The following is a 25,461-nucleotide window of genomic DNA, read 5'->3' on the forward strand; positions in this document are numbered from 1 at the left end:
TGGGGCTTGAACTTTCCACAGCCTAAGACGTGGCTCTCCTCCCTTCATGTCTATTTCCATCCTTCCTCAGTTTTCCTACATTCCTCATCCCATCTTCCTCCAACCAGAGCCACTACCCAAGGACCAAATGCCCCAAATCCACTGTGATCTGGTTCCCCCTCCTTGGGAAACTCTTCTCTCCTTTTCACAGAGATCCCAGATCCTACTGAAATCTCCCATTTCCCTTCAGTCCTCGAAATGAAACTAACCCATAACCTCAAGAGAGCAGAGTGAGTGAGGATAAACCAAAGAATACAGAGCCCCCCTCCATTCCCATATAGAAAGACCAATAAGGTCGCCAAGACATCTGAAGATTATGAAAATGACAGCCCCTGCCTCCCAAAACCTAGACACTAGCAGCTAAGAGCTCACCAGAGATGCCCCAGGACAGGATGTCTGTGTGAGGCAATGACTCTCCTCCCACCAAATGAGGCTTAAAGTGACTGCATGTGTCATGCTTATCAGATGGTTAAGCTATATGATCATGGTAGAATAGGCCAATTTTTACAATAACAACCTCTACTGGTATAGAGAGCGTTTTATTGTTTACATGTTCTCTCATTTAATCCTTGCAGCAACCCTGAGGTAGGTACTATTATCTCCACTTTACAGATGTGTAAACCATAGTTCCAAGGTTAGATTACTTGCTGAGGAACATACACTTATTAATGGCAAAACCATTGATAATTCAAAACCCAAGGGGACTCTTGAGTAGTTCACAGGCTGCTGCCAAGGCAAGTAGAGCTGAAAACTTCAACTGGGAAAGGCTGGACCATTCACTGGAGCTCAAGGGAGTCCCTCAGCAGGGATGAATGAGGCACGTTCACAGGCCAAGACAGGAACTGAGCAGGAGAAGCCTAGAGCGTCTGAGAGTTGTGAAGCAGGAAGAGGTCTTTACATTTGGTGAGAGCTGACAGTGTCTTCAAATATGCACAGAGCCCACCTTCCAGGAAATGGAGCAACAAGAAGGTATCCAGTGGCTGCCAGTCCAGGGGCTGGCCAAAGGGCAGGAAGAGCTACCCCTGCCTGTCACCACCTCAGCTTGGCCAACATGTGGTGACCTCGGGGCAGTGGTCCTTTAACTTTGTTAAGGCTTGAGAATCTAATGAGAGTCACAAACCCAGCCCCACCACCACCAGAAAAATACAGACACACATATACAGACAGCATCTTGCATGCGATTTCAGGGAGGCCATGGACCCCAGGTGAACTCCTGCTTTAGAGCAAGGGTATCAACCTGAGTAAAGTCATAAAGTCACTGATATAAACCTATCTTTGTGCGGCTTGTATTTCCCACGATTGTTCCACTTTTTTCATCCCCTGATATTTAGAATGTTGTGAAGTTTTAATAGAAGCCAAGGAAAGGGCTCTAGCCAGAGAAAGAGCAGCTGTGCATGGCAGTGGTGGAAGCCAGGAGGCAAAAACAAAGAGAAAGATGTGGTCAGAGGTACCATTGCCTTTCCCACCCAGAAGGTCACTTTGGGAGTTTTTCTCTACTCAACAGAAGGGCTGTGAGGGGTGATGGAGACAGGGAAGTGGTTTTCTCCTTTTAGAAAGGAGAGCCATTCCCTCACTGGCTACAGGGTCTAAAGTCCTGTAGGTATTGCCCTCATTCCAGCCTGACCCTCTCAACCTCCCATGAATACACCAGAGCATCGGCCTAGTCATCCATGCACATGTGTCCAGGTCACCTATGAACATCCGTGTATTTACACATGCTCTTTCATGGAAGAAGGAAAACTGGGATGGGGTAGATCTCAGGGCAGAGATTGCACGTTGCAGTTTGGGAATCATGCACTCTCCACAGAGAATCAGATAAACTGGGAGAACCAGCAAAAGGAGTCAGCGCACATTAACCCCCTAGAACTTCCACGGCTCCTCCTTCTGGCCAGGGCCCAAACGGAAAGCAAAGTCACAGCGATGTCCTGGGGCCTAGCCCCAAACTAATGGGCCCAAGATAGTGGGCTGAAGGGGTCATAGGGGTTGAGAGGGCAGGGGCAGGAAAAGTCCTGATTCACTGCAAGAGCAATTCTGATCTCTTATGGGAATCAGGCAAAGCCCTGGCCCTGAGCCCATCCAGGCCCAGAAAAGGCATACAGGGCATTTGAAGTGATCATTCAAAAGCCAAAGAAAACTCAGAGGCCACGACGATCTTCCATGACCATCGAGCCCCAGCGTCCCAATGGTCATTCCATCCAGTGGTCACTCATGCACTCGTGGTTATTTGCCCAGCCCTAGATGGATGTTTCATCACACGTGGCTAGAGGAGCCCCAGTTAACCGAATGTGGGGTGGGCTCGGGCAAGGATCAAGCAGAAAGGGTGGAGGGAAGCCACCAAAGCCACTGCCCCTCTTGGCCAGGGCCAGGGGCAGCCGCTCATCTTCAGGAGAGGGAGAGGGAGGGTCCTGGCTGTAGCTTGTGGTCCCAGATGGTAGGACTCCCAGGTCCAAGCCCACCTTGTCTCTAGCCAGAAGTTCCCTCTGTCGTTGTCGCTGCTGACGCCGACCAATCAGAAGGAGAGTCAGGGATGCTGCAAAAACTCCCAGGAAGAAGCCTGCCAGTCCAGCCCCCACTAGGTGAGCCCGGCTTGGAGCACCCCGCTGGCTGCCCCAGACCAAGCTGTAAGCAGCTACCACACGAGCTGCCCCGCCTTCCTGACATTCACAGGCATAAGCACCCATGGCCCCTGGGGATATCACCACTTCTAGCCCATCCCGCCGGGGGGTGAGTGCAGTCACTCCGCTGGGCTGGTGCCACACACAGGATGCCCAGGCTGAGCTCGGGGAACATGGTAAGACCACATGTGCAGCTGTAGCCACAGGAACTTCAAACACCACTGGGTGTTCTGCAGAGACAGCAAAAGCACAAAAGGTGGTGAGGCTGTAGGTTGGAGGTGTTAGAGAGAAATGTGGGGTGACACGAGAAATGAGAAGGAGCCATAGTGCATCAAGCTGAAAAGGGGATTCCCAAAGAGGGTAAGGCTGCCATAACTTCCAGGATACACGTTTTAAACTAGGTCCAAAAACATGACTTTCTAGGCCCTTTACATCCACTCTACCCACGTTCCCTAAACCATACAGACCTCCAGGTTCCTGAGGACACAAAGAAGAGACATCCGCTGACTCTATGTCTTGAACCAGCCTATAAAGAAGAGAATACTTGATAAATCCAGTGTCAACACCCCCTCTACCCTCCTCCGTACCGAACATTCACTCACCAATTGCACCGCCCATCATCTCATAAGTCACCTCTAGAATTATCAGTCAACATTCTCTTCATCACTAAATTTTTCCCCAATACCTCTTATACTCATGACATGCCAAATTCTACAAATATTTCTAGCAGACTACAGAGAATTAAATTTGCACTAGGTCTGTCAGAAAGATGTTTGGTGGGGTACTTTGAAAGAAACACAGGAACCTTCCAAGAAGTATAGCTGGTGGTCCACAACCACAAAATTTCTCTGGAAATCTCTGTTAAAAAATTTCTCTGTTAAGAGAAAGAGAAAACTTCTTCTATCAAAGCTAATCAAAATTCTGTGAGGGTCAGTGAGATGACTTTCTGTTTCACAAAACACCTCAGCTAAAGATACATCTGTGGTTGTCACCAGCACTCAGTTGGTACTGAATACAATGAGAATGAAATCACCTAGAGAGTGCATGAAAGTGTAAAGAGAAGGACTGAACCCTGAGGAATATCAACATTCAGAAGCTGGATGGAAAAGGAACCAGTAAGGGAGACAGACTGGAGAGTGAGGTAGGGAGAAAAACCAGGAGAATGCAGAGTCATAGAAGGCAACAGGATAGAGTTTTTCAAGGAAGGAAGGAGGGGAGTTGTCAACTGTGAAAACACTTCTAAGAGCACTTGTAAAATGAAAACTGAGGGATTTCCCTGGCAGTCCAGTGGTTAAGACTCCACGCTTCCAATGCAGGGGGTGCGGGTTCGATCCCTGGTCGGGGAACTAAGATCCCACATGCCGCGTGGTGCGGCCAAAAAAAAAAGAAAATGAAAACTGAGAAGCGTATGGCAACATGGAAATCAACCACACAGTCAGGGCAGGTCCAGCAGGGAGGCAGGGACATTGATGAGGACAGAGAGATGGTTAGTATGGACTGACAGATGGACACACAAGTGACACTAAGAAACACAGAGAGAGAGAAAGAGAGAGAGAGAGAGAGAGAGAGAGAGAGAGAGAGAGGGGGCAGCATTAACCCATGAGAAACAGACACAGACATATGGATAGGCCAGAGCCTGGGGACATCAGGCAAGGAACCAGTGCCACCACCCTCACCCTTCATGCTCTCCAGTGTGGGCCACACACGCAGCTAGCCGAACGCTCCAGGCACAGACAGGGTCTCGGGCCAGAATGCACTCTGAGCAGCTCTGTAGACGGCCACAGTTGGTTGTGTTCACTTGTGTCACCTCAGTACGGGAGCCAACCAGGAGCCAGCTCTACAGAAAGGGAGTGAGGAAGAGAAACACGCTGGATCTCCCAGACTTCAATGTCACAGATTGGCTCTGGACTCAGATATCTCCCCACCAGACTCGCCAAAATCTACAACTCACTTGATACAATTTCATATTCTCAACTGGCTGTGGCTCTGGGAATAAGGCCAGATCCTCAAGAACACTGAGCTGGGCTCCAATTTGCACTGCTCGGTGGAGGTGTCCATCCTCTAGGAAGCAAGCAAGGGGCAAGACATAATAACATAACTGTGCCTGTGCCTGGGACTCTGACACCTGTATGCATGGGACCTTCTCTATGGCGACAACCTGTGTGCACTGGATGGGCAACTTGCTTGGCTATTAAACATACCTGTCCCCAGATAGAGCACATCATACTCTTTCCCTGAGAGGCTGGGCACCCTGTGGGCCACGACTCTGAGGTAGGTTGTATCTGTAGTGACCAGCAGGGGGTGGCCATCAGCTGGAAACACTGGCTTGTCCATGAGTGGGTGGTCCCGGATGAAGGTGAGCACACGGTCAGGAAGGAAGAGTGACGAGCCAAACTGTTGGAGCTTCATGTTGTTGGTGATGCACTAAAGGAAACACAGGATGAGTGACAAAGCTTCCCAGGGGCCAGGAAGTGTCTGTGATGCTTAGTTGGGCTCTTGTCCTAATGGGGCAATTCAGGCGTGAGGTAAAGAACTGCCCCAGCCCCCTTACCTCTCCAGGTCTGGGCTGGGGTACATCATTGTCCATGACAGGCAGTCCCCTGTTGCAGTCATGTTTAAGCTCTCTGAAGGGACCATTCAGCACTGTCCGAATGTCTTGTGGTCGGAAGGAACAGACAGCAGAGATGGCAGCCCCTTCCCTGGAAGAGTCACAGGTTGGAGCTGGATATTTAGAGGGAACTAGGGGAAGCAACTCATCCCCTGTCAAATGAGATGACCCATGAGAAACGCACAGGGAGCTGTGCAGCCTGCTTCATGGCAGAAGGAGCAGGGCTCCACGGAGAGTCCACCCCCACTGGAGGAGACCGCACTGACCTGCAGCAACCCCAGGTATCTCCCACCCTATAACTCTCCACATCAGGACCCCCTCACCACTGGGAGGAAAAGATGCCATAAAAGATGGGCGTCCCCGCTCCATGCTCAGGTCGAAGAATGACCATGTCCTGCAGGACACTGGAGGCCCGGCCATGCTCAGGCCCTGGACACAGAAGGTCAGCCTTCAAAAAGGTCGTCCACCTCTGCTGGAGGGTCTTCCGGCCCCCAAGGTCCCCCTGGGGTGACAAGTACATAGGAAGCTCTCTTTAGAAGACCAACATTAGAGGAGGACTGTGGAGACCAATACAAGTTTCCCCCAGACACAGACAGATAGGGAGACAGATGCATAGAAATGCAAGGACAGAGATACAGAGTAACTGAGAAGGACAATGAGGTATGGGGTGGGCAGGATCACCACAATGATGTTTATTGTGTTTATTGTGCACTTATAAAGTTCTGCACTACATGCTTTACGTAAGTTACCTCGTTTAGTCCTCAAATCGACACTGCCAGAGTCACACAGGCAGTAAGCAGTGTAGCAGGGACTTGAACCCAGGTCTGTCAACAGTTCCTGCCTTTAACCTCTACACTACCGTGTCACACGGGATAAGAAGTAGGTAAAAGAGGCCAGAGCCCTTTCGCCACATTCCTCAAGCTCCCAGAAAAGTAGTCACGGCCCATCAAAAAAGAAGACAGAGGAGAAATACAAAGACAGAGACCAGAGGAAAAGACAGGAGGACAGGCAGAGCAGAAAACAAGACAGACAGCTGGGATCAGGGTCTTACCGCACACACACGGGCCACCCTGGGGACCTTAACGTGTTCGTATGAATCAAAAGCTCGGGAAATCTCCGTAAAGAAGAAGTAGATTTCATCGTCTCCGGCTTCATCCCCCCACTCGGCTGGGCTCAAGGCCACTGCTGCAACAAAGGCTGGGGCTGGGGAGACCCGTGGCCTCAGATCCCACAGATATAGCCTGGGGCCACCCAGCCTCCACCTACTCTGTCCCCAGAGCAGCACCACCCCCCCTCTGCCCTCTCCCCACCGTTAAGCCAGGATGGCAAGATCTCTGTCCGAATCCAGTCCTCAGCACGACCCACAGCCCGGGAGATAATCGGCTCCGTCCCCAGGTAGTTTTTCACAGTGGCAGCGTAGAGGATGCCCCCTGCAGGGTGACAGGGAGGAAGTGGACTGTCAGACTCACTGAGGAAGCTTTCAGAAAGGGTCACAGGCAGAGCAGGGAGCAAAGCAGGGGCAAGAACCCTCAGGGGCTGAGCACACATTAAGTGCCAGGCAATGCTAAGCACGACATGCATTACCTCACTTAAAATAAACAGAAATAAAGTGCTCCGGGGCAGTAACGGGAACCGGTGTTAAGGAAAAACTGCTGGAATGTTCATGTATATGAAGGAAGAATAGAAGCTATCCCTGTGGAAAGCAAGATTTTTTTTGTTGGTCTGTTTCTTGCTGTTGTCATTTTTAAGGACTTTTCTACCCTATAATTACGTGGTAACTTTCCAGGAAGAGGTTTGCTTTGCAGCATGTTCCCATCTTACTTAAGTTCTCCCACTACGGTAAATGTCTGAGGGAACTACTGTTCTTTCTGAGTATTAGGGGGTGTATACTGCCCTGGAACAAGGCACAACTTTAGGGTATACTAGCATCATTTAGGGAATTGATCAAAATGCAGATTCCTGGGCCTCGGGCCCAGCAATTCTCACTCAGTAGGGTTGGGGGTTGGCCCAAGAACTACGTTTCAAACAAGCAGTCAGAGTTACTCTGATGTGGGTGATTCAAGACCTCACTTTGAGAAACACCAACCTAGGGGATTTCTGGATATTTCACAGCCAGCCAGAGGAAACAACGAGGAATCAGATCCTCCCTCCTGGTTCAGTGGAGGTGCAGAGGTGCTCTAGGAATGGTGGGGATTGGAAAAGAGAGAAATCAGAGGCATTCTGGGAAGGAAGGGGAGGTGCAGTTCTGTGGGCTGAATGTGAAAGAACTATAGCCACTCTGAGCAACACTGCCAAGGGCCCAGACATGAGTGGAGACAATGACTCAGGGAACAAGAAGGTCACAAACCCCCGGTGGAGTCTTGAGTATCACAGGGACTCTGGAGAGAACAGAGAAGAACAGAAGCATTCCTTCACCACCTACTACGTAAGAGGCACTGCACTGAGTGCTAAGCACATCACTGTCCCCCCAAGAATTCCCATTTGAGTCCAGAAGACAAACGTAATCAGATACCAAGAGGCGTGGACTCACAGATGTGTGTAGGAGCACAGAGGAGGACCCAGCCACATCTAACTGGGGGAGCAGCAACTCAGAGGTCACATCTGAGCTGGCTCTGAAGAATGAGCAATTTGCCAGGTAGAAGGACTTCGGGGGGAAGACAGGCAAGTGGGGAAGAGGGGAGCCATGTTCAGGGATGTGGGGCACTCCCCATGGCTGGAGCTCCAGCGGGGCACAGGGGCTGCTGGGCAAGTGAGCAGAGATGAGCTAGAGGTGCAGAGATAGGCGCCCAATTGTGATGAATCTGCTCTTCCGTGCCAGGAAAATGTGGACTTTATCCTAAAGGTGAGGGCAAAACTGCAGAGATTTTCTTGAGGAGACATGACGTAATTAGTTTTGTTTTTTAGGAAGAAAATGCTAGTTATGCCTTCACACAGTCCTGGCAAGAACAAAGAAGGACTAAGGCACTGGTAGAGGAAAGAAAGGGGCTGGAATTGGGAGATATTTCTGAGGTAGAGCCCATTAACAAGATTTGAACATCAGTTGAATATGAGATGTGAAAGAATGGAGTAAAATAATGTCTCTAAGGTTTCCGCTTATAAGACGGATAATAGTAGATTATGATATTATGAACCAAGCAAAGAAATGACATAAGGCTCATAAAGAAGGTGGCTGGAGAGGAGGTGAGTTCAGTTGTTGGACCCACTAAGGTTGACGCACCTTTGGGACATCTGGTTGGAGTCGCTGGAAGGCAATCGAACAGAAGGGTGTGGACCATAGGGCCAGAATCAGGCAACCTAGGAGTCATGCTTAAGTTACCACAGGAATGTGAAAGCCAAGGAGAAAAGGAAAGCGAGAGGGAGCCCTGGGGCACCATCATTTGAAGGCAACTCAGAAGAGCACTGACTCAGAAGAGTCAGAGAGGCTGGAGAAGCAAGCAAGGCTGGAGTGCTGGAGGCTGGTGCCCAGAAACCCCAGCAAGAGCCGCGGGGTCATGTGCACTGAGGGAGGCAGCAGAGGGCAGGGCCACCTTGAGGGAAGCACTACGTCCTGGGCTCATAGATGCTCCTGTGAAGCTGCATGTCTCAGGCATTGAAATGATAACCACCAACACTTAAAAACACTTAATGCAAAGCAAGAAAAGGGTCAGGAGCCCTCTGAGGGCAATAGTAAAGAATTAGAAACCCCCTTCCTTACTGGGTGGGAGGGAAGACTATACTATCACTCGAGTTTGTGAAAAGAATCCAAGCACTTTGGAGTCAGGAAAGCTTGGGTTTGAACTTTGAATACTTAGTAGTAGTATGATCTTAGGCAATTACCCGGCTGGCATTCAATATGTGTTAGGAACCTCAGGGGGCCATATGCTTGATTTGTTGCCATAAGGTAGGGGAGCCACAACTATAAAATGGCATCCCATTCCCTTCCAGAGTATTTCATGAGGGAGAAAATCAGATTTGGGGCAAAGTTTCTGGCAGCTAATGGAGCAGCAAATAAGCCAATCCTCAGTAGTTCCAGGGGGAAAAACATGACACAGAAGCCAGAATTGGAATAAAAATTTTCCTAAAAGCATTATACACAAAACACTCTAAAACTGAAACTATTGACAGAAGCTGTGTCATGGATACCCTGAGAATGGGGGAGATGTGGTGGAAGAGACAGTTATGAATATTTTGGAAGCATGACTTGATGTGTTTGAGGGAGAACACTCATAAATATTCTGAAAACGGTAAAGGACCACAGACAACAATGCAAGGACCCAGTGGTGGACGGAGGTGAAGTCCCAAAACTTTCTAAGGGGTTAAATGGGGGCAGTCAGCAACTCTGGAGCCTAGGATTGCTGAAGAGCACACTCACTCAGCGGAGAGAGCCGAGGGTCACAAAGGGATAGCAGGAGGGATCAGACACTTTGGGAGGGAGTAGCAGGGCTTCAGGTGTTCCATGAGTACTAAGGGGCTTACAACACAATCTTCACACACACACAGAGGAAAAGGAATGACAGCCATCACAATTACAAGGGCAGGAGGACACAGGAGGACACAAGATCACCACATGCCCTGAATTTTCCAGAACCGTCAATTTCAAATATTCTGTTGCACTGTTCATACAATAAAATATCCCTGTATGTGCGGTTGTTTGGCAAGTTATTACTGACTAGATCAAGCTAGCAAACATGAAAACATACATCTGCTATTGGCAAAAGATGATATGCCAAAGAGAGCGATGCCCACGGTGTTGAGTTTAGTGAACAAGGTGGTTAGAAAAAAACACATGGTATAATTCAACCCTATTTTTAAAAAATATGTATATATGTCTGTAGGCACAGGAAAGATTGAAGGAGCTACAACTGGACAGTGTTACTGATGTTTGTTTCTAATGAAATTACAAGTGATTTTTATTTTCTCCTCTCTACTTTTCTGTATTCACTGAACATTTTTTGTAGTTAGCACCTTTTACTTTTATAACCCCAAAAATTAAGATACTGTCATTTTGGAAATACCAGGAAAAACAAGGTTGAAAGCCACAAAGATGAAGAATCACAGCCAAAGAAAAATGACAATTATGTGCAGAAATAGATCTCTACTTGCTCAGATGTAAAGCCTGCGAACATAGACCTCCCAGATATGTTAGCAACCCAACACTGACAGACTAGGTTATAAGCCATGGCAGTGAATATTTCACTACACCCTGAAGGGGTTCAAATTTTCACTCTGGTATCAAAATGCTCACTTTTAAAGAAGGTTTATAATAGGAATTATCACTCATTATCTTTAAAAAGAGGGTTTTTAACATGCCCTAGCCTGCCTTCTTCCACTCTCTTTTCTTCTCATGGTCAGAGCTTTGCAGGATAGACAGCTCCTGACCTAATATTCTCTATTTCCTTATCTAAGGTTTATGCCAGCTAGATACCTTTTTTTTCTTTTTTTTTTAAACAGCCTATTATCAGGACATAATTACAGATCACTGGAGATGCAGTGTTTACTCTACCTTTTCCTCTCCTGGCACATAGGATTTATAACTGTCTTGTTTCGATGTGTGAATGCTGTCTTGGGGTACACACTCACGGATTTAAGAGATAAGCTTGACCGTAAAATGCTGGCAGCACCCAGTGCACATACAGGGCTCCTTAGCAGATGCAGTAATCACAAGATGCAATGAGACCAAAAGGAGACAAGAAAAACACAAGACGGGTTCCCAAAGAGAAAGCAAAAGCTCCCTTCTTCTGCTCTTCTTTATAAGAGCCCTATTTACTATTGAATGTGATACGGAGGACCAGAGATGACAAATCACTGCCTCTAGCTTGGGTACCTTGGTGGGTAATGGCACTATGCACTCAGAGAAGGGGACACGGGTCGAGGAGAAGGTTTGGGGGAGGTGAGTGAAGATGATAAGCTCAGTTTGGGACATGCTGACTTTGAGATTCCTGTGGGACATCTAAGTGGAGATGTATGTCTGGAAGGCAGCTGGATATGTGGTCTGTAGCTCCAGATAATGTATGGGAGGCATCAGAATCTGGTAGAAACAGAATCCATGGGGCTAGTTTTGGCAGATCTGGAAGGCGTCAGATTTGGGAGACATCAGAATGCAGTGCAAACAGAATCCATGGAGCTGGCTGAGATCACAATTACAAAGAATGCAAGAGAAGAGGATCTTAGGTGGAAGTCTAAGGAACATTTAAAGGATGAGCAGAAAACAAAGATGCTGCAAAGAAGACTGAGAAGGAATTGCGGATGTTCTTAGGCTAATGTGAACGTTACTGTCAAAATATTTGCATTTTTCCGAATTGGAATAGCGCAAATAGAGACACTGAGATCACTTTTGTTAATTTTATCTCAGTGGAGTACAGATAAATGTCAAATTTGAAGACAAGATATCTGAGACCTTTTCCTAAAGAAATACAAGTGCCAATAAACACATGAAAAGCTGTTCGACCTCACTAATAGAAATGTAAATCAAAAACATCAAATTGGACTCTGGAGAAAGTCACTGTTTTACGTTTATTAACTATATTTTGGGGGCTAACTGGCTGTAATGAAACAGGCCCTCTCACCACTGCTGGTAGGACTCACTGGAGAGAAATTTGGCCAAACCCATCAAGTACTATAAAAATCTTTTATATCCTTTGGCCCAGCAATCCTACTTTTTGGATTGACTCATGCAATTAATTAGATTCATGTAAAGGATTTACATTAAAATTTATGTAAAAGGATTCCTCATGCAGCATTATTTATAAAAGCAATAATTTATTTTAAAATCTGAATGTATAATTATATGGGAATAATTAAATAAGTGTGCTACATTCATACGATGAAAAAGTATACAATCACTAAAAATCAAGTTTTGAATAATTAAACAAATTCTATGATGAGAAAATGTTCAGTATACAATAAGTGAAACATGCATGACAATTCCAATTTATTATAAATACGCACACATGCGCACGCGCGCGCGCGCGCACACACACACACACACACACACACACACACACACACACACAGTATGAGAAAATACTCCGAAATAATAATAGTGGTTACCTGATGATGACTGAATTACAATAAACTTTTCACTTTCTTCTTTATACATTTCTATATTTTCTCAATTTTCCACAATGCACATTGCAATTTTTATAATTTAAAATAAGAAATACTCCTGCCATTATATTCTAATATTTTCATTACTAAAAGCTCTTTTCTTTCAAAATATGTCTATTATCCTTAAGGACATTTGTATAGCTCCTAACTGGGAATTTTGGTTCTAATTCTTAAATAACATTGCCACTATCTTCTATACTGCTATTTTCAAAACAAGGGCCAGTAGGACACAATGGATCAACATTAAAAGTTCCAACTAGGGCGTCCCTGGTGGCGCAGTGGTTGAGAGTCCGCCTGCCAATGCAGGCGACACGGGTTCGTGCCCCGGTCCGGGAAGATCCCACATGCCGCGGAGCAGCTAGGCCCGTGAGCCATGGCCGCTGAACCTGCGCATCCGGAGCCTGTGCTCCGCAACGGGAGAGGCCACAACAGTGAAAGGCCCGCGTACCGCAAAAAAAAAAAAAATTCCAACTAAATATTGGCATTATGTCAGACCAAGAAAAAATTTAAATTATAGCCCTATAAAGAACTTCAGAGGAAAACTTATAATATTGATATTGACTATGACTTGGATCTGAGACAGAAAAAGCCATGGGGGTTCTATGTCTTGAGCTAGCCATTCTAAACTGTTAGAAAGTGATTTCTGACACCTCCATCAATTATCAGCTGAAAGGCAACACTAAATTTCATTACCTGGGGGAAAAAAAGACTTAACCTGTTTGAAAATGTTGTTATACAATTATCTTATCTATGAAATTTGTATTCTTAAACTACATGCTGTGTTCCACTTGCTGAGAGAACACAGAGAAATTACACACAGATGGTTAAATGTACTTAAAGATACTGCTTGAAACAAAGTATTTTAATTATTTCAGATTGTTGCAATTGAGAAGTCATTTTGTTGATAAACAATTATGTAGAATCAAGAGACATTCATAACTGCTAAACCTGTGAAATCTTTCTGAATGATCTTAATGACTGGTTCAGCGTTTTGCCAAAGATGCTTGATATAAAGTTAAGAAAAATAAACTATTGACTAAACTTTTATTCAAATATGTATGCGTATAAACAAGGTCTCACTGACTTCAACTGTAGATGAATGATAAAAATGACAACTCAAATATCGTATTTACTAGATATATACTTTATGTTCATTTTCAAAAATTTTTGTTATTTCATTACGTTTCAGAAAAGGTAAATCATTAACTGAATAAGAGTGACTTTTTAATATATAAATTTATTTATTTTATTTATATTTATTTTTGGCTGCATTGGGTCTTCGTTGCTGTGTGCGAGATTCCTCTAGTTGCGGCAAGCGAGGGCTACTCTTCGTTGTGGTGTGCGGGCTTCTCATTGTCGTGGCTTCTCTTGTTGAGGAGCACAGGCTCTAAGTGCACAGGCTTCAGCAGTTGTGGCTTGTGGGCTCTAGGGCTCAGTAGTTGTGGCGCACAGGCTTAGTTGCTCCGCAGCATGTGGGATCTTCCCGGACCAGGGCTCAAACCCACGTCCCCTGCATTGGCAGGCAGATTCTTGACCACTGTGCCACCAGGGAAGCCCAAGAGTGATTTAATTTGTGCAGCTTTTAAGACTTTTCCTACAAATAAAGTCATGCATAAGAAAAGAGTTTAGCGTCCAGTGGTTGAGGCTTTGTCTTCCAATGCAGGGGGTGCGGTTCGATCCCTGGTCGGGGAGCTAGGATCCCACATGCCTCGTGGCCAAAAGGCCAAAGCATAAAACTGAAATTAATACTGTAACAAATTCAATAAAGACTTTAAAAATGGTCCATAACAACAACAACAAAGTTTAAGTTTAGATCTTATATCCCAATTTTTGTTTTTCATAAAATATTGTGCAATATTTAAATTAAAATTTATATTGTCCAATATTTTATAATAAGGTTCGTAGCAACTTTAATGAAGGAAGAAAAAAACAGTGTGATAAATGATGCTAAGTCAACTGAATAGTTAGTTGGGAAAAATCAATTTTGATTCCCTTCTCATGCCGTTTCTCAAAATAAGTTTCAAATAAATCAGAGTTAAAATGTTTCAGAAAAAAAATTTTAAGAAGGAAAATTTTATCTGCTCTCTAACTGAAGAAGGATTTAGCTTTAAAAATATAATCACAAAGGAAAAGGTGTAGATTGGAATACTAATATCCTACCTGATAATTGGCCCAAGAACATAAGCAGAGGATTGACCAAAGCAGAAATAAGTACTAAAACATGAAAAATGTTCAACTTCACTAAAATTCAAAAAAATACAAATTAAAACAAGGTGCTGGGACTTCCCTGGTGATCCAGTGGTTAAGAATCTGCCTTCCAATGTAGGGGAAGCGGGTTCGATCCCTGGTCGGGGAACTAAGATCCCACATGCCACGGGGCAACTAAGCCCGCGCGCTGCAACTACTGAGTCCATGCACTCTAGAGCCTGTGCCTCACAAGTAGAGTGAAGCCTGCAGCCACAACGAAGAGCCTGCATGTCACAAGTAAGACCTGACACAGCCAAATAAATAAATATTTTTTAAAGGTGCTATTTTTAGCCTTGAATCAGCACACACACACACACAAAAATGTTTAATGACAACAAAACAGTGTGGTGAAATTTATGTGAAAAAACACTCATCTACTGCTGATTTAGGGTGTAAATTGGTATACCCTTTCTAAAAACTCAATTAGCAACAGATAATGAGCTGTAAAATATTCACATCCTTTAATATAGTCATCCATTTCCAGGAGTCTAAGAAGATAACCTAAAATGAGGATAAAAATTTATGTGCAAAAATGTTCATTACAGTATTAGAGACCATAGCAAAAACTTTGAAGTGAACTAAATAAACCTGAAAATAAATTTACATAAATAATTTGGAATTCTTTAATTAAATTATGGTATGCTCACAGGTTGAGTAGCATAATGTCATTAAAATTTTTCTTCACAAAGAATTTTTTAATTATATAGAAATGCCTATGATATAAAGTCACATGACAAATATTCAAAATTATATCCCTGTAGCATGACATTTAGAAGTTTCATAAAACACACACTTATAAAATTTCTGTTCACCTGCTTGTTTTATACTCTCATGAGAAAAATCGTTGGGTTCTCACTGAATTTGGAGAGTGCATGTGGAGTAGTCTAACCTAAAATACAGGCTATGTGGCACACAAACAGTTCACTTTGTGGCTACCAAAGAATTAGTCAATCATTCTCCAGAAAAGATTTAGGCATAGTCTGTGATAGAACCATTGAACACTGGAGCAACTCTATATGTATATATAGTTTGTTTGAAGGAAGTAACAGAAGGAATTTCTTTAATAGTCATTACTGATTTTTCTGAGCAACAAAGGAGTGGCCAGCCAAATATATGTGCATGAGTATATATGCATGTGGACACACACATTAAAAAGGCTAGAAGGAAATATCCTAAAATACTAGCAGTGGTTTTCAGAGTAGGAATACTCTAAAACTGTGCTAATATGGTAGTCACTAGGTATGAATGGCTATTTATATTTAAATTAAAATTACATGAAATTTAATATTCTCCCCTTCAGTCACACCAGTCACATTTCAAGGGCTCAACAGCCACATGTAACCAGTGGCTACCATATTAGACATTGAAGATACAGAACAATTCCATCATCACACAAAGTTCTTTTGGACTATGCTGTTCTAAAAGATTTCTTATGTTCTTCTTTGTACTTTTTTCAAATTTATTATAATATGCATTGTAGTAGATTCCTCTTAAAAACAGGAAAAAATGACTAACAGAGATGAGGTTAACAGAGGAAATGTTCACAGTCTACTGTGAACAGTGACATATTCTCTAGAGAAAAGCAAGAGAAATGATACTCTGTGGGTAAAAGCAGGAGAACACAAGCACTCTGGGAAGAATAGGAAAGGCCAGAAAGAGATGTGGGAATAATAGACATTCTGATGAAAGTAAAGAAAGGACACAGAAATTCCAACAGCAGGGCGGGGAAGGAGGCAATTACAGCAAGAAGTCACAGGTGCTTATCTCTCCCCACTCACCAGCCATTACAGCTGCTGACCGCTGAGCTGGCTCAAAAGGACATTTCCCCCGGCCACTCTCAGGTCTTTCAACCTGCTGGAAACTGGACACATCCTACAGACCAGAAGGGGGCAATTGGTTTAGAGGTCATGGGGAAGTCCATGGTGAGAATTACAAAGATGGTCAGATGAAGAAAAAACCCAATTCCCATTCATCTCCCATTCCCCCACTACCATCCCCATATTCCCAGTCTGCTATTCCTGATTCCACCACTCATTCCTGCATTTCCTACCTCTGCCATCCCTCTTTTCAGCAGTTTATTCCTCTTCCCTCAATTCCCCTAGTTCCCAACACCCACATGCTCTGATGAAGGAACACCTAGGATGGCACTAGAAGACACCAAGAGGCTGAAAGGTAGACCTTTCCTCTGAAATGCTGCTGAACCGCCAGCTTTGCAACTGGTTGGAGAACGTGCTACAGGATAAGGAGGACCAGGGAAGAAAGCAGGCCTCCTGAGGGCTGGAGCACTTAGGAAGGGTAAAGAAAAGTACAGGCTGATATAGGACCATCCGAAGCCCAGGGGTCTAGAGAGAAGGGCCATCCCTCACCTAATCCCACTCCACGAATAAAAGACTGAACCAGAGTCAAGGATACACAGAAGGAGAGAAGGGAATCTACAAAGTCAGTGAAGAACTGAAGCTGAGGTCAGAATCTGAGAATTTGGTAAGTGTCTTCCTCATCCAGGGACTCCAGAGGGACTAACCTGGGGTGCGGGGGTGGGCAAGAGGTGTAAGAGTTCCACAGAGCCAGCCAGACATGACCTTAGCTGAGCATCCAGCACTAAGAGAGGCTTCAAGATAACATCTAAAAATGAAAATCACAGATGATTTCAACCTGGACTGACAGGGAAGTTAACTATGGCCAGTTAGGAATCAGTTATGACATGAAGTACCAGGCATGATATCTCTAGTTCACAAACTAGGATGGACATATGGTGTTGCTGGAGCCTTATTGCTGTGATGGTAATTGGAGAACCAACATAGATCTACGTCCCCTGAGCATAAGTGTACCACTGGCCCATTCTGACTGCTCACTTATTTCCTGTAGTTGGCAAACAGGGTTTCATTTTACTGAGAGAGCCTTGAAGAAGACCTGTTAAAATGAGATGTGATCTGATGTCCCCTCAAAGGGAATACTGGGTCAAGAATCTTCCAGAATGGAGGACCCCACAGAAACATAATCATCTGCCCTGTGTGGTGGTGGGCACATTGTAGCCAGAGGAGAAAGATGACAGTTCAGTGAGAGATTACCAAGATATTTGGGCACTCTGAACATGGGGTTATTACCTGCTGCTGTGGCCTGTCTTATCGCCTCCTTTTCTCCACACTGCTTCGCCTTGCTCCCAATTTACTCTCTATACCCACCCCAGATTAATATTCCTAGACTATTAGTCACTGACTTAATAAATGTTTGAGCCACAGAATGACAAAAATGGCTCACCATTGCCTCTTTATCCCAAACTACTACTTCTTCTAACCAAACATGGATCACCTGTTATTCCTAGAAAACAAATTATGCCTGAAACTATTCCATCACATTTCACCAAGGACTTATAAAGGATGAGCCTTTTCTCAGTTCTCATTCTCTTTGATCTTTTCGCACCATTGGAGACTTTTGATTCACTCTCCTCCTTGAAATAATCTACTTCTTGACTCTTGAAATTCTACCTTCCTGGAGCCCCTCCTCCTATCTGTTGCTTCTCTATCTCCTTTGGTTGTTTCTCTTCTCCTTTCCAGCCTCTAACCATGTATCCTTAGTCTTTTTCACATATACTTTAAAGATCTCATTAATTTTCACATTTCTGCCCAGACTTTCTATGCAAATCATTCCCCAAACTCTCTAAAGCCTGATGTCTTCCAAACTCTAGTCCATGTTTGCACTTGACTGCTGGACTTCCTTTCCTCACAGAGATGATCTATTAAAACTGAACATGGGGCTTCCCTGGTGGCGTAGTGGTTGGGAGTCCGCCTGCCAATGCAGGGGACGCGGGTTCGTGCCCCGGTCCGGGAAGATCCCACATGCCGCGGAGCGGCTGAGCCCGTGAGCCATGGCTGCTGAGCCTGAGCATCCGGAGCCTGTACTCTGCAACAGGAGAGGCCACAAAAGTGAGAGGCCCGCATACCGGTAAAAAAAAAAAAAAAAAAAAAATTGAACATGTTGAAACTCGTCCTCTTCCAGTTTCCCCAAATGGCATCATCACGTTATCTAGGTTTATAGCCTTTGAGCAAGGGAGCCGATTAACTACATAGGTTATGATTACTGTACGGTCAAAGTGACATTTAATTAGGGTCTGAAAGGATACGACCACACCACCACATTATCTGAATGTTGAGATTCTTCATTATATCATTGTGTCAACACAGTCCTATCAGCATGAGTTGTAGTGAAGGCAAGCCCCTCAAGTTGAAAGCCAGAGCTATGTAGGCAAGCTCTCACTGAGCTGTGGGGTTAGAACCCATCCTTTGACTTTGGCCAAGAAGAGTGCAAGGCATATAAAGGACCTTTCCTGAGAGATTGGGGGTGAGGGGTAGGGGGAGGTGGTCCTTGTTAACATGAAACAAATCAAATGTCACAAGAAACTGGAGCCAGCTAAGGTCTTCTTCTAGGGTGCAGGCTGGACTAGAGGGACAAGGGAGCAGAGCACAGCCAGACGAACCTGGGTTTGAATCTTGGCTGTGCCTCGGCCAGCTATATATCTCAGACTTTTACCTAACTTTTCAGAACTTCTGTTTCATTCATGTAAATTGGAAATAAATACTCTCATGATGTGTCATCACTATCATAATAAATAAATATCATGATATGGTGATAAGAATTAAACTCCATTGTGAAAGTATCAAGCAACAAGCCTGCAACAGAGTAGACACTCAATTGAATGGGAAGTCTTCTCATTGTTGTTGTTGCTGTTGCTATAAGTCTAACATTTTTTCTGTTAACTGCCGGAGCTCCCTCAGAAAAACAAATTAAAATATTTTCCCCCAATGTCTGATGAGCTGTCACTGAAGGGCAACACTCCACATTGTTGGAACTGGTAGGTCCTATGCTTAAACTTCCTTTTGTGAGAACCTTCATTTCTCTGAGCAATCAACTCTGAGCAAGTTGTTATATCTGGATCAGCTAGTCCAAGTTCTCAGATTGTTACACACAGTCTCAAAGTCATCCGTCTGGGACATGAGAAGTTCAGCACTAAGGATAAGGCAAGGACTTGCTCAAGCAGATGGGGATTGCCAGGTGGCAGGATAAGACAAAGGCAGAAAAGAACATTCAGGAAGTCTAGAGAGCAGTTTCAGGATGCTTAAAGGGTTAACACAGTTGTTAGCTGTACCTTATATTCTCCTACAAACAAGACTTGATCAAAGGATGGTCCTTCATTTCATGAGCCTGTGGGATAGGAGGGTTCAGAAAAAGAGCTAAAAGTCATAGGAGTGCAGTACACAGGCCCCTGGCTTCGTTCTTATTTGCTGATATTCCTCAAAAATGGATAGGGGTCCAAGTCACACCATTCCTGACAGGTATGTCCAGAACATTTTCTGTCTAGATACTTATCTAACAACCATTAGGGTCCCACCTCAGAGAGCCAAAGAAGAATAGAAGGCCCTGGGGAACTAACTTGGAGTAATCACATCGTCTGTAAAGCATGGCTCTGGTATTCACACCCATGGGCTCCCTGATCCTACGTATACTAGGAAAGGACAAATATGTCAATGGCAGTTCCACTGCTACTTCTGTGAGCTTTGTGAGAACTGTAGGGAAACTAGGCCCTCAGCGTTACCTGAAGGAATATAGAGATTTTCAACACCACCCTGAACTGGGAAACCTTCCCAGGATGAGGGAGCTATTCACACCTCAAAAGGGAGTCTATCACCAGCATTATGAAAATAACTCAACATAAACGCAACTAACTCCAAGGAGAGCCCAGAGGGACGGACTAAGGCAATCAAGCATATACAATTATAGCATTCTTAAGTCAGAAATATAAGGATGATGCTTAACAAAGAGGTTTGGAGCTACACACTGACTAGATCCACGTGGCAAGGACTACTGCAGGCTGCAGAAGGATCAAGTCAAGATCTACCATTAAGGATCAGGGTCAGGAAAGGGAGTTGTTGCACTCCCTCCTACCCCCAGCAGAAAGGGATAAAAAGTGTCCAGTGATATGAAGGACATGTGACTCTTCCCAGGGCCTGGTCACAAATGTGTGCAGCCAGAGGAACAGTAATTGACTACTGGATAACTGATGAGAAAAGGAGAGGAGTCAAAACATTAACACGCTTCCTAAGATGTCACCAATCCCAGGGACTTTTGAGGTCATGACCAACCTAGATGTGATCAGGAGTATCCATGTCCCAAGCCTGCCTGGGTGTGAGGTTGGAGATGTCCAGGGCTTTAGCAGCAATGAACAGGACCAAGAAGAAAACATGGTTGACAGAGTGCCCACCTTGAAGGCAAGATCCAGAGTATGGGGCCAACAGGTACTACATTAATGTGCAGTGACCTCAGAAGCTGTGAGAGCAAAGGGTCACAGCCCACACAGAATGAGGTTGACAGCAGAGGTGGAGAAGGTGGTAAAAGACAATCACATGCCATGGGAGGAAGAAACAGGTATGGACAGTGCTGATTAAGAAATGGACCCAGGCTCCCCGGACAAAGCATACACAGGACAAGGAAAACATGAGCTACTGGCCTCTGAAGTTCCTCCCCACAGGCCAGCTGGCATCCTCACTTCCTTCACCATCCCACTACGTCCCTCTTTTCACTTTGTATTCCTTACCTTCTACCGACAACCTCCCTCCCCCTCCCTTTCATACCCTCCCTCAGTGGACAAAGCCTCTACCCTATGAGGACATCCCTCACCCCCAATGCTTATCATGCACAAGGGTTGCCTTAAGCATGACCCCTGTCACAGTCACTCACAGAAGACCCCTCCCATCCTTCCACCCCTGTCACTCACAATAACCCCGCACTTCGGATCAAAAGCGAAGGTGCCACAAATGAGGAGGTGAGAGGCATTGGCAATGGCGAGAATCTGGACAAAATTGTGACATTCTTCCTAAGGGTCAGAGATGGTTAGAGAATCAGAAGCAGCAGGTACAAGGAAAAGTAGTGTTAAGACAGTTATATGCAGGTCTGGGTATGTTGTTAGAGTCCCTGCCTGGGCCCATTGGGATGGGAGCATTGCAGGGGACTGACACAGAGTCAGGGCTGGGCCAAGGCCTCAACTGACATTCAGGCCAGGGCCTGGATTTATACCTACCTCCTTCTTGCCTTTCTTCCTACAGTTCTGTCTGTGGGCCTCAGGCACCATCCAGTCAATCTAAGAAAGGAAGAGTGACCATTTCTCTCAGATTCTCACCCAAATTCCTCCCAAGTCAGGCTAGGTGACACAGTTCTACAACCTCCATCAATTTGGAAACTTCAGAGACAACCCCCCGACCACAGAGCACTGTTTTTCATACTGGAGGTCGCTACCCATTAATGAGTAATGAAATCAATTGTGAAATCTCAATCAACATTATTTTTAATGAAATAGAATATATCAGAATGTATCACATATAGGAGAGTAGATATTGTTTCAAGAAAGTTTTCTTTCAGTACATAGTTGGTGTACTATGTCAAAATGTACCATATATTTCTTACTAAGGGGTGGTCAAAAAAGTTTGAAAGTTATTGCCCTAGAGTAATGTGATTTTAATGATTCCACTGCCACCTGAACCCTGGTCACTGTGGCCTCCTCCCCATAATCATGAATCTCCCTCATAGCCTCCCCAGTCACCACGAGCCACCCCCATCACCCTCAGCTGAGACAATAAGGTTGACGACCTACCCTTATTCCTTTTCACCAACATTCCCCGTCCTACCACAACACCCCCCTTCATATGCCATAAAACGAAGGATCTAATCACATGCTCTAGAATCTGAGGTCCTCCCCACTCTCATCTCTCACCCTGCGAGGTCTCTCCCCTGAAAAGGGCAGGGATAAAGCGAAGATGGTGTCCCGGGCGCCGACATAAAGCATATGGGAAGCAGGATCCACAAGGAGAACGGAGTAATTGTATGTCTGAGGGATGGTGAACCGGGTGAGATAGGAGTCAGCCTCTGGCAGGAAGAGAGGGTGAAAGTGAAGAGTGATATCAGCCATCATTTCATAAGGGTTGGGTCCACAAGGGCAAAGCCAAAGGGGCCAATTTTTGTTTTCTTCCAAGTACCATTTATTTAGCAGCCTTAAGGGCAAAAACAAAGCCTGGACAGGCCATCCATTTAATTTCCCCAGGGAAAGATAACTGATGAGGCCAGAGTATTTAGCACACAATAAAGTATGCTTTTTCTATAAAAATAGAACACTTCATTAAAATAGCATAAATATTAAGTCTATTTAATATTTATTTCTATTCATAGCAACATGATACATAATATGAAAATACCTGTAAAAGGTACAAGTACTTTTCTCTGTAAATTTCCTTTTTTCTTAAATCACTACTTAATAGTAACTCCTTTTTACTTAGAAGGGAAATGTCTCACTCTTTTCACCATCACATTAGGAGATCATCTCCTCTCTCTCCCACCACCCTTGATCTCACCCTAATTCTACCCAAAGAGGTAAGAGAGTAGAGGGGGCAAGAAGAGTATGTGCTTTGGAAATGGATCAGCCCAAGTTTAAATGTGGTTCTTTCACTTACCTGATGTATGATCTTGAATTAGTTACTTGCCCTCTCTGAGCATCATTTTCCTCATCTGTAAACACCACCATCCAGGGTTGTTGAAAATTAAATGAGATAACATATGTGGAAGCATCTGACACATACAGCTCTGCTCTACCTGCTTCATCTGCTCAGCTACCTTCAAGACTAGTAGAATGGCCATGCATTCTTAGATGTGCTGATGTATGGAGCCCCACTCACCCAATCCTCCCACACCCATACTCATGTTTGTGCTGTATCCTGACTACTATCCCATGCTTAGTATAAGCCCCGGATCACCCAACCACCCTTCATATCCCCGCCTCTGCCTCGCCTTGTCATATAGACCTCTCTGGATTCCTGGATATGAACCCAGACTGGCGACCTCAACTCCATGTTGTGGCTATTGTTCCAACACAAATTGAAACCCAGGCTCTGACCACAACTTTGTCTTCTGGATTCACAGCATCCCTATATGTCACTGGTCTGAAATGACAGATGTAGAAAACTCTAAATTACTATTACCCAGTTGTGAGTTTTTCCCAACAGGATGTACTCTTGGCTTCACTGGTTCTCTCTGCCCAAGGTGCTAACACTCACTGCCCACTGAGAAAAACACAAGGTTCATAGCTACACTCATGCCCGCCTCAACAAAGAGCCGTTAAAGTGTGAATCACTCCAATGACCACTTTTAACCTTGTGGCATCCCCTGGATTCTTTCACATCTTTTGAAAGGACATCTCCCTCCTCCTTTTTTCCTTCTGAAGACTTTGAAAATCATTTTAAAAGAATTTTAAATCAACTCATTGAATCGTTTCCCAGCTACTCAATATAGGGAATGGGTAGAGGGAGTAGGGAACGTTGAGGAAGTTAGGAGGGTTATGGTGGATCGGAAAATGGGAGTTGGTGTCAGAGATGAGAGGACTGGTAAGTGAGTTAGGGAAATTAGGGTTGTGAACGGGGCAAAAGGCTCGGAGGAGGTTAGAACTGATGATAACCAAATGAATTTGAGAAGTGGGCAGATGGAAATGCTGAGCTGGTAATCAGAAGGATGGGTGTTTGGAGTAGTATGAAAGACCGATGGGTTTGAGGGCACGATGGGCGTCACGCTGGCGTGACGGACACAGGTGCATGTGAGGGAAGAGCGGAATAAGGGAGAGGAAACTTCGAAATAGAGGGTTTCCGGCAACCCCCATTCCCCTCCCTGGGCCTCAGGGTCTGCGTCTGCACGGTGAGGGGCGGTTGCCTTAATAAGGGGCCGCGGGAGCCTCCCGGGCTGGTCGTAGTAGCCGAGTCGCCCGGCTCGCTGGAGCAGCACCAAGTGGGGGTCCCGCCCGCAACCTGGCGGGGCTTGGGCGTCGCGGGACGCAGTGGGCTGAGCTGTGGGGGCCCGGGTGCGGCTTCCCGGGTGGGGAGGGCAAGTGGGTCCGGGTACCTGCAAGCGGGGTCTGGGCGCGGCGCGAAGGAATAAGGGCGAGGGCGCACGCGCCTTACCGGAGATAGGAAGCGAGATCCTGGGCACCGAAGGGGGGACGCGGCCACACACCAGGCCGCTTAGCACCTCCAGCAGCAGCAGCAGCAGCAGGGGTAAGGGCGAGGCCGGGGACGGCCCCAGGCGCGGGCGGGGCCGCGCAACAGAGGCCGGCATTTTTGCCACCGCCTGGCCGCCAGGGTGTGGCGCGCCCCGCAGCCTCCTCGGAGCCTCCGCGCCACCAGCTTCGGTCCCACTCTGCTCTCCTCGGTGCGGCTGGGCCTGCGGCGGCGGGTTAGAGCACAACCTGGCTCCACCCCTTCAAGAAGGGACCAATGATGGGGCTGATTTTCTCCTCAGCCGTAGGGGTTGCGTGGAGGTCGGACTAAGGAGAGAAAAAGCCCAGGCCAGAGAGAGAGGGAGCTAGACCCAGGGGTAGGTGGGGCGTTCTACCTCGAAAATGGGCTGGACGTGTCACTCCAGGACCCTGAGTGACAGGTTTGCAAAGGTCGCTCCAAAAACTCCAATTTGCATGTCTTGGCTATTGTAAACAGTGCTATGAACATTGGGGTGCATTATCTTTTCAAATTAGAGGGGTTTTCTGCATATATACCCAAGAGTGTGATTGCAGGATCATATGGTAGGTGTATTTTTAGTTTTTTAAGGAACCTCCATACTATTCTCTATAGTGGCTGCACCAACTTACATTCTAACCAACAGTGCAAGAGGGTTCCCTTTTCTCCAAACTCTCTCCAGCATTTATTGTTTGTAGATTTTTGGATGATGGCCATTCTGACTGGTGTGAGGTGATACCTCATTGTAGTTATTTGCATTTCTCTAATAATTAGTGGTGTTGAGCATCTTGTCACGTGCCTGTTGGCCATCTGTATGTCTTCTTTG

At 45.5% G+C, this 25,461-nt stretch overlaps 1 protein-coding gene across 4 annotated transcripts; it reads right to left on the minus strand.

The window, feature by feature from the left end:
* Positions 1-567: 567 nt before the first annotated feature.
* On the minus strand, positions 568-24,802 carry SEMA4F (ssemaphorin 4F). 4 transcript variants are annotated; one of them, XM_004330416.4, is made up of 14 exons: positions 24,585-24,802; positions 22,358-22,509; positions 21,668-21,727; positions 21,365-21,463; positions 16,374-16,467; positions 6,573-6,692; positions 6,314-6,465; positions 5,586-5,764; positions 5,206-5,353; positions 4,856-5,078; positions 4,606-4,715; positions 4,331-4,491; positions 3,122-3,180; positions 568-2,884 (listed from the first exon to the last, which is right to left on the minus strand). In XM_004330416.4, the coding sequence occupies exons 1-14, from the start codon at positions 24,736-24,738 to the stop codon at positions 2,274-2,276; spliced, it is 2,322 nt and encodes a 773-aa protein (XP_004330464.1). In that variant the 5' UTR covers positions 24,739-24,802; the 3' UTR covers positions 568-2,273. The 4 variants fall into 4 exon arrangements, with proteins under 4 accessions (XP_004330464.1, XP_004330465.1, XP_073647310.1 ...); XM_004330417.4 differs by lacking the exon at positions 21,365-21,463; XM_073791209.1 differs by having other exon boundaries at positions 568-3,180.
* Between the last annotated feature and the right edge of the window lie 659 nt (positions 24,803-25,461).

This window comes from Tursiops truncatus, chromosome 14 (genome assembly GCF_011762595.2).
Source record: "Tursiops truncatus isolate mTurTru1 chromosome 14, mTurTru1.mat.Y, whole genome shotgun sequence".
Classification (NCBI taxonomy): Eukaryota; Metazoa; Chordata; class Mammalia; order Artiodactyla; family Delphinidae; genus Tursiops; species Tursiops truncatus.

Excerpts from the sequence above, each read along its gene's own strand:
- SEMA4F (XM_073791209.1), bottom strand. The coding sequence starts at position 24,738 with ATGCCGGCCTCTGTTGCGCGGCCCCGCCCGCGCCTGGGGCCGTCCCCG. Across the intron at positions 22,510-24,584 it reads GATCTCGCTTCCTATCTCCG|AGGCTGACTCCTATCTCACC; the intron begins GTAAGGCGCGTG and ends TCTTCCTGCCAG. Across the intron at positions 16,468-21,364 it reads ATCCGAAGTGCGGGGTTATT|GATGTGTCCAGTTTCCAGCA; the intron begins GTGAGTGACAGG and ends TCTGGTCTGTAG.